This window comes from Bufo gargarizans, chromosome 8, assembly GCF_014858855.1.
Source record: "Bufo gargarizans isolate SCDJY-AF-19 chromosome 8, ASM1485885v1, whole genome shotgun sequence".
In the NCBI taxonomy this organism is placed as follows: Eukaryota; Metazoa; Chordata; class Amphibia; order Anura; family Bufonidae; genus Bufo; species Bufo gargarizans.
Window position 1 is genome coordinate 183,845,772 of NC_058087.1, and position 9,221 is coordinate 183,854,992.

The 9,221-nt window shown below is 42.4% G+C and overlaps 1 protein-coding gene across 4 annotated transcripts in view; it reads left to right on the forward strand.

Moving 5' to 3' along the window:
- Positions 1-8,844, forward strand: part of LOC122945586 (GRB2 related adaptor protein) — a 47,381-nt gene extending 38,537 nt beyond the window's left edge. For 2 of the 4 annotated variants that reach the window (XM_044304667.1, XM_044304665.1), the window contains one exon: positions 6,995-8,844. In XM_044304667.1, the coding sequence (XP_044160602.1) occupies positions 6,995-7,226 (232 nt within the window). In that variant the 3' untranslated portion in view covers positions 7,227-8,844. The remainder of the gene's footprint in view (positions 1-6,994) is intronic. The other 2 variants (XM_044304668.1, XM_044304666.1) reach the window with 1 other exon arrangement.
- Positions 8,845-9,221: the final 377 nt, after the last annotated feature.

Sequence of the window (9,221 nt, forward strand, 5' to 3'; positions counted from 1 at the left end):
TTTGTTAGGAGCCAGTCTCATTAGCAGATTATCTTTAGATTGTACTTGACATCTGTTAAGCAGGACACTTACGAGGCATATTTGAAGACCCCATAGCGGTTCCATTTTTTTAGTAATCTGATTTAACCTTCTAGGGCTTTGGGTACTTATTTTCCCCCACTACTGGTGATGTTTTATGGTAACTTGTATTGTGGCAGTAATGCTTGGAGTAAGAGAGGCTAAGGGAGTACCTGTGTCACATTGGAATGTATTCCCTACTACTGGAGATGTTTATGGTAGCTTGTATTGTGCCAGTGCAATACTGACAGAGACTACTGTAAGGTTTGGGGTAGGAGAGGCTGAGGAGAACCTGTGTCCTATTAGATTTCACATAGACTTCCAGTTCTGCATCAAAACATGTTATTGTGCCTGTTTCACATTGGATTATAAATCCAGTACGTCAAAACATTAAGGCTTGTTTTATGCCAAGGAGCGGCTGGACAAATACTGCTTATATAACACTGGCAGATAATCTTGCAGATCATCTCTAGCATACATGAATGCTTGTACGTGATGATCTGGCAGTGTAATACTGACACCGATTACCCGATGAACAAGCAAACGCTTATTCATTGGGTAATTGGAATCTTTTTTTGCCACAGATTCAAAAATCATTGTATTGCCGGCAGCAGATTGTGGCGTCTAATCGTGATCTGCTGCCAACAAACAATGATTCGGTATGGGGAGGAGCGATCATTTGTCCCTGTACTGAGGAGGAGATCGCTACATGTAATAGCAGAGGTCTCCTCCGCTGACAAGCAGGCGATTGCTGGAAAGGAACACTTCCCTCCCGACAATCACCAGTGAGATCTGCCAGTGTAATATAAGCTTTACGAGGCATATTTGAAGACCCCATTACACTTCCATTTTTCTGTTTAGTAATCCGTTGTCTGATATAAAGTTAATATCAGAAATTAATGCCAGGAAATCTGATATTAAGCTTTTAGGGCCTTGGGGTACTTAAATTCCCCACTACTGGCAATGTTTATGGTGGCCTGTATTAATTTAGTACTATACTGGCAGAGGCTAAAGTAATGCCTGAAGTAGGATTGGCGGATGAAAACTGTGCCCTATTTGATTTTACACGCACTTTAAATGCTGTGTTAAAACAGCTACAAAACATTTACGCAGTCAAGAAACATCAGACTTTTAGAACTAGTAGGATCTGATCCAGGCTGCCTGGTAGCAGTGGTAACCTCAAAAGTGTGTCTTTATCATGTTACTATTCCTGAGAAGTCCCAGTATCAGGAATCAATTATTTCAGATCAAAAAGAATGCATACAGCTTGTGCTACACATCTTATAACCAGGAGACTTATGAGGCCTATTTGCAGACCCCATTGCGGTTCCATTTTATTTCTGTTTAGAATCAGAAAGAATAAGGGACACCGAGAATATTAGTTGACATTTTCTTTTCCATATACCTAGTTCTCAGAAAGGCTCCAGGGTTCCTGTGTTAACTGCACACGTTATAGCTTTCTAAAAATATGTTTCTTCCTTATTGTAAATTGAGTATTGCATGTTACTATCCTGAGAAGTCCAGTATCTGGAATCATTGTTTTAGATAAAAAAGAATGCATATAGCTTGTGCTACACATCTAATAACCAGGAGACTATAGAGGCCTATGTGCAGACCCCATTGCGGTTCCGTCTGTTTTAGAATCAGAAAGAATAAGGGACACCGAGAATAGTAGTTGACATACCACAGAACATTTTCAGAAATGCTCCAGGGCTCCTGTGTTAACTGCACATGTTATAGTTGTCTAAAAACATGTTTTCTCCTAAGTGTGCACTGAGTGCACTGCCGTGTGTCCAATATGGGCAGGTCACAATGCCTAAAGCATGAAAAGCTTTATGATTACACTGCGAATTTTGTGGTTGAATACCTCCCTGCATTATATGGCTAGGGATCGTCACTTATAAAAAACAATGCTGGCTTCTGATTGGCTGAGGACTTATAGCACAATAATGACAATTATCTTCATCTAGGGCTTTTATTACACCCTGGAATGTGCTTGTAAACAGCAGCACAAAGGAACAGAGATGAAAACTTTCAACTCCTAGTACTATATATAGGGACCATTATATTGGCTTGTAAATAAGCTTCAGGCTTGCATCATGTTATGGTCCGGTAGAATTGGTTCTTTTCCCATCTTTGCATACGGTTATCGTTTGGTGTTGGTTATGAAAATATTAACGTTACTCCAGTGTCGGACTGGGGTGCCTAGGGACCACCAGTAAAATTTATTTTGGGGGCCCACCGTATGGATACATTCCAATATTACCTGTTCACACAGCAGTAAAATATGGGGGTCCCTGCAGCAACTTTGAGAAGGTCGGTCCTGGGTAGAAGAGGACACTGGCAGCTAGAAGTCATCTCAGCTATCTGATTGTGTCTTTAATAGTCTATCAAGTTTTTTCTATGAACATAGGCTCTGTATGTAGTGCAGTAATTCTATTGTGTTATGTGCCACTTGTGCAGGGGGTGGGATATTAGGGGCCCACCTTGTTCAGGGGCCCACCCTGTGGGCCAGTCCAAGCCAGCAGGAAAAAAGCTACTCTTTTAGTGTCCCCATAACAACCCTTCCAGGTCTTGTGCTTTAGCAAATCAGTATTATCATAGGGTCATGGTGTGTCATAGTGACCAGTCAGACCTTATCTTTTGTTTTCTTACCAGTCCTATGAAAATAAAAGTTGCATTATGATTGGTTGGCTTGAGGCCCAATGTCCCTATGATAACACTGAAAAGAAAGCCAGTGACCTCAACCTCTCAGAACGTAACTCAGTAAAGAAAACTACAGCAAAGAGCATAAAAAAAAACACTTATACTTATGTGTTATTCTTGGTGCAGGGCCTGAGGGGGCGGGGCATGACACAAGGCGCACCAGAGAAAGTCTCTGTGTCAAGCTCCACCCCCTGGTCTGTGGACTAGGCAAAACACAGTTCTTCAGTTTTACCCGGAGTGTTGCTTTTAGCAGCGTTTTTCAGCTCTTTTTTCCATCAGCATCCATGGTCCAGTGTGAGTAAAGTGACAACCCTTATGCATGGCAATGAGGACTCTTAGGGTTGTCAGCCATTAACCCCAGGACTTGCTGTAGGTCGCATTGGTAAATTCCTATGAGCTTGACCTACCACCCACATTTCTTTACAGAAGTAATCTCCAACCATAGGCCATCAGGGCACACTGGGAGTTGTAGTTCACAACAGTGCACGAAATTATATAGTCATGGAGAATAGTCCAGGGGAGGGAAGAGGGGGTATATTTTCCACTATAATCAACTTTTGCCTGCCATTTATCCTCATGTATGCACTGTATACGGTATATGTTACTTTGGAGACCCCCTTCTCCTCACCCCGGATTTGTAGTTCAAGTTTTTCTAGTACTCGGCTCGATATAGTCAGTACTTAGGAGAATCCTTTAAACACATTTTTTGGACATTTATATATAAAAATGAGAGCATGGAAATATATGTGAAGTTTCACTTCTTGTATCGTACAGCCGCCGCCTACCGCCAGATGCGATCATGGGAACTTAGGGGTTGAGGCTACAGGTGGGGGCATTCGGGCATGATAAATATATTAACTCTTATTTCATCACCATCATGTATAGGGATTATATTTAGGCTGGCGTTAAACAGACCCAATAGATGCCAGATTATCAAATGTTCTGGAATATCCAATGGACAGTATATAAAACAGCTCAGAGCATGGACCTATTGACAGTAAATGACACACTATGCTGGTGCTGTTTGAGTGTAGCATTATGCTGCCACTGGGTACCCTGTAGTTTATGATGGCGTGGCCTGTGGAATTAATATGATGCACTGGCCCTTTAAATTACCAGACTGTGGGTCTTTCTCATGAAAACATAGTAAAATACACGAAACAAGTGTATTCAGATTCCTCTTCGCTTTCACACGTGACTAGAACATTAACATCTTGGATACACGGGTTTTCGTCATCTCCTGCCCTGTGATTAGCGTCTTGTGTCGCCCCCAGGCCCCTGTGTTATTTCATATACACTGTGTAATAAAAGTGCAGGATAGCGAAGAGCAGGCGTGTTCATTATAACTGGCGTCCTCCAGGATCACTTTATACTTGGCAGGACGTCAAATGTTTAACATCTTTACTTCACAAATAATTAAATCACAATAGTGAAGAAAAATAAGGCTCCCTCCCCGGCCGCGGGGCTGCAGTCCACACGAGGATTATGAGAGTTATGAGCCGAGATTGACGTTGTCAAGAGTCAGTGACACAAGAGCTTCTATAATAGACCGGAGACATACTATATCTATGATCATGTCCCCATTATATTTAAAACATTATTTTGTATTTTCTTCCAGAAGGTTCTCTTATATCAGTATGTCTATCTCAGTGTGTGGGGTGATATTTGTGCCCATTATGGTACCCTATTTAGTAGATTTAACTTTAACCTGGGCCTAGACACAGATAGGTACCCTAATATTACTACAACACACCATCGCTTCTTAGAATATCAACCTGTACTAAACAAATGCTAAGACTTAATACCAATGTCTCCCAGCGTGTGGGGTGATACAGTCCTGATCAAAAGTTTAAGACCACTTGAAAAAATGGCAAGAAAATCCTATTTAGCATGGCTGGATCTTCACAAGGTTCCAAGTAGAGCTTCAATATGCAACAAGTAGAAATGGGAGTGAGACAAAACATTTTTTGAGCATTCAATTTAATGAAAACAACGAATAAACTGAAACAGGCTGATTTTCAGCTGATCAAAAGTTTAGGACCACACCTCCAAAAAAAACTAACCCCCCCCCCCAAAACAGAAATCCAACTTCCAAACATGACCTCAGTAATGAGTAGCTCCGCCGGTATTGTTTCGGCATGCTTGATGCAAGCATTTCCATGAGGTGAGTGGGAACATTTCTCCAAGTGGTGAAGACGGCCGCACGAAGGCCATCTACTGTCTGGAACTGTTGTCCATTTTTGTAAACTTCCCTTGCCATCCATCCCCAAAGGTTCTCAATTAGATTTAGATCAGGGGAACACGCAGGATGGGCCAAAAGAGTGATGTTATTCTCCTGGAAGAAGTCCCTTGGGCATTGTGTACTGTAGCGTTGTCCTGTTGAAAAACTTGTTACCACACAGACGAGGGCCCTCAGTCATGAGGAATGCTCTCTGTAACATCTGGACATAGCCAGCGCCCGTTTGATGCCCCTGCACTTCCTGAAGCTCCATTGTTCCACTGAAGGAAAAAGCACCCCAGACCATTATGGCAGCCCCTCCACTGTGGCGCGTAAAAAACATCTCAGGTGGGATCTGCTTGTCATGCCAGTAACGTTGGAAACCATCAGGACCATCAAGGTTACATTTTTTCTCATCAGAGAATAAAACTTTCTTCCACCTTTGAATGTCCCATGTTTGGTGCTCTCTTGCAAGGTCCAAACGAGCAGTTCTGTGGCCTTCAAGGAGACGAGGTCTTTGAAGACGTTTTTTGTTTTTGAAGCCCTTCAGTCTCAGATGCCATCTGATGGTTATGGGGCTGCAGTCAGCTCCTGTAAGAGGATCGTCCAGTGTCTTGACGGACAGCCAATTGGATCCTCCGGCTCAGTGCTGATGAACTTTTTTTGGGTCTTCCACTTGACTTTTTTGTTCCATAACCCTCAGGATAATTTAAGAAATTCCAAATGACTGTCTTACTGCGTCCCACCTGAGCAGCGATGGCGCGCTGTGAGAGACCCTGCTTATGCAGTTCAACAACCCGACCACGTTCAAAAGCGAGAGTTTTTTTGCCTTTGCCATCACAACGTGTGACTACATGACAGAAAACGACAACGAATCAACATCTTTGCACAGATTTGGCCTTTTAAAGGCATGTGATCCTAAAATTTGTATCAGCTGAAAAACAGCCTGTTTCAGTTTTATCGTTATTTTCAATTAATTAAATGCTCAAAAAATGTTTTGTCTCACTCCCATTTCTTCTTGTTGCATGTTGAAGCTCTACTTGGAACCTTGTTAAGCTCCAACAATGTAAAATATGATTTTTTGCCATTTTTCAAGTGGTCTTAAACTTTTGATCAGGACTGTATTTAAGCCCATTACGGTACCCTATTTTCTGAACTCAGCTTTAATCTGGGCCTAGACACAGACATGTATTCCAATATTCTTATATCGAAACATCACTACTCAGAATATTAGCCTGTACCAAACAAGTATTAACTGCTGCTGATATTATCAGTAAGGAGACTCAAATGGGGTTGTGCATAGGATGGTTGTCCATTAAAGTAAACCCCTGGATCCATGTGAATGAAACCCTGTGAGAATATACTGATAATATTTTAGGGTGTTTTCTTGTTTTTCTATGGGTCATACCAATCTCTGCCAGCATGTAGGGTGATATTTATGCCCATTACGCTCCCTATTTTATTGAATTCAGTTTTAAGGTGGGCCAAGACACAGATAAGTACCTCAATATTCCAATATCAGAATTTCACTCCTCAGAATGATATCAGCTTGTACCAAACAAGCTCTAAGCCCTCACCTCATTGTGAGTGATCATCCATGTGAGAATCCTTTTATAAGGTTTGGGGTTTTGTTTTGCTTTTTTCATACTATCCTCCACACTGATGAAGGCTATGTAGCTCTGCCAAACTGGGCTGATGCAGTCTTTTGCTGAATCTGCTTAATGTATAGGGTGTGGTGGTGATCACGTGTTTGGGGAAGATGAAACGTCTGGGAGCAGCCATAGCCTTAAGCTCCCCGAGATTTTTTTTTCTGTGCTCTCTTGAGTCATGTGTCTTTCACAAGAACTTACAAAACATATAAACAGCAATCTATACTTAAGAATATACAGCGAAGAATTTGAATATTTGAACATGGTCGGCATGGGCCAAATATATCACACCCATGGCTGTCCCTATTTTCCCCTAATCTGTCATATGAAGACATCACTAGTAATATTCTGTTTTCTTTACCAGCAGAGAAAGAAGCAGTTTGTCCAGGCTCAGTACAACTTCTTCTCAGAGAAAGCTTCAGAACTGTCATTTCAACGAGGGGACATCATCGAAGTCATGGACAACTCTGATCCCAACTGGTGGAGAGGAAGGATTTCCGGAAAGATTGGCCTTTTTCCACAGAACTATGTCAACCAGATCCACCAGTGATCTCCATTATCAGGGTCATACTTCAGTAGATGAGAAAGTACTTTGATAAGAGGTGGTCAAGGGTGATGAACTCTACTCAACTAATAAGGTGGAAAACATTGTGTATAGGCTCAGTTAACTTCTCTTCATTCTCGCAAGAGACTTTAATAAAAAAAGGAGGTATTTTACCTTTTTGGGGGGCAAGAAATTCTGTTCTGAAAGCTCATAAGGGTATTCTGAGGTAATTGGTATGGCCTTCTACACATGACCTCCTACTCATAGTCTACAAGACTATCCCCACTTAGTTTGAAGCCTATTTCAAGGAGCAACCTTCTAGTTGAGCTACCCTGCTTTAATCGCTTCTACAGAAGAACTAACCATAGTGAAATAAAGCTGAGCCTTTGTGGATATCACCAGCGGAAGCAGGAAAGATCCAATTTGTCCAAAAATTATCCTGCCTATTTTTGAGAAAAAAAGAAGGTCAATGCTCAGTACTTTGGTCAGTTGTGATGAGATCTGACACGGGCGCTTTACAACCTCTGTGTCAGATCTCTGCTGCCATTGGTAGAAGTGTATAAGTACCCCATCCACCCCTAGTTTTAGTAGGCCATATGGTCCTTGTATATAGGTTATCTTTACTTTTGCTACCCATGATGACCTAGTGGAACCAATCAGAAATGAGGGGAGAGACGCATATGGGGAAGGGACATCAGGGGGTGAAAGCACAAACTAAAGTACCTGGTTTTAGGTGGTATACCAGGCATCCATCATGCTTACGACGGGCGTGACCACGAGTTCCCGTGACACTGGCCTCACAAGTCTCCTTGACCTAAAGAGATTGTTGGCTCCTGACACAGAAGCATAAATATGGAACCCACCAGAAGTAACCCTCAAGCTCAAGAAATTTTGGATTTCAATACATAAAAATTAAGGTGGTCCTGGGTGTCTTCAAGAAAAGTCTGAGCTGTCTGTCAGGGCAGGAAGAGAACGGCTCCAGGAATGTAATATCTTATCGGAGCTAGCGTGGGTGTCTTCAGCTGTGCGGGCGAAGCACGGGGCGACGACAGCTTCTGGGATCCCAGTGGACTTCCTTTCTCAGCGTCCTCTTTCTTTATGCAAAGCAGTCTTGATATTAACTGCTAAAAATATATTGTAAGCACAGATGCCAACTGGAAAAATATGAAATCACGGTTGACTTCACCCCATGAGGTCAATAAATAATCCATTCATTAAAAGGGGATGTCCAGGATAAGAAAAAGGGTCCGCCTTTTATTTTTTTTGGGCAGAAACAGCACCACACCTATCCATGGGTTATATCTGGTATTGCAGCTCAGACTTATCCAAGCGAATACAAGCTGCAATACCAGACATGGCCAAGGGTCAAGTGTGGCACCGTTTCTGGGAAAACAAAGGATACAGTATTGCTAATCCTGGACATCCCATCTGGGTGATACTTACCTGCCGTCTGTCTGGTTCAGGGCAGTACAGTCCGGCATAGGACACGGCTATAAATGAAGTAAACGCTGGGTTATTGGATTTTCCTTTTATTAGATCCACGGGGGGAAATAATTAGGTAAAGTTATATTGTTATTTAATGGAAAGCTATACAATTTTCCCATATACTGTAATGTCTCTGTTAATTTCTCATGAGACGCACAGCAGATTTCTTGCATAAATTTTGGCTACTCTTACATTCATCTGAATGGGCTCACAGAAATCCACGTGCTTGCCGCCAAATCAACCCCATTCAGATCTGATTTTTAGTGGCAGAACTTTTTGCAACAAAAATCTGCCGCGTCTGAATCTACCCTTAGAGGATGTTCACACTGCAGCGGAATTTTGGCACTGACAGCCACGCTGAAATTCTGGTGAAAACCTGCCTGCGTCTGCGTCCTTGCTGCGTCCCATACATCTCAATAGGGGGGGGGGCAAGGCTGGGGATCGTGAAACAGTGGCTTATAACCGTGGCTGCACCGAGATGGGACATGTCCTGTTTTGGAACAGCCGTGGTTTTAAGCAGCTGCTCCGCGATCCTCAGTGCTGTCTCCCATTGAAATTAATG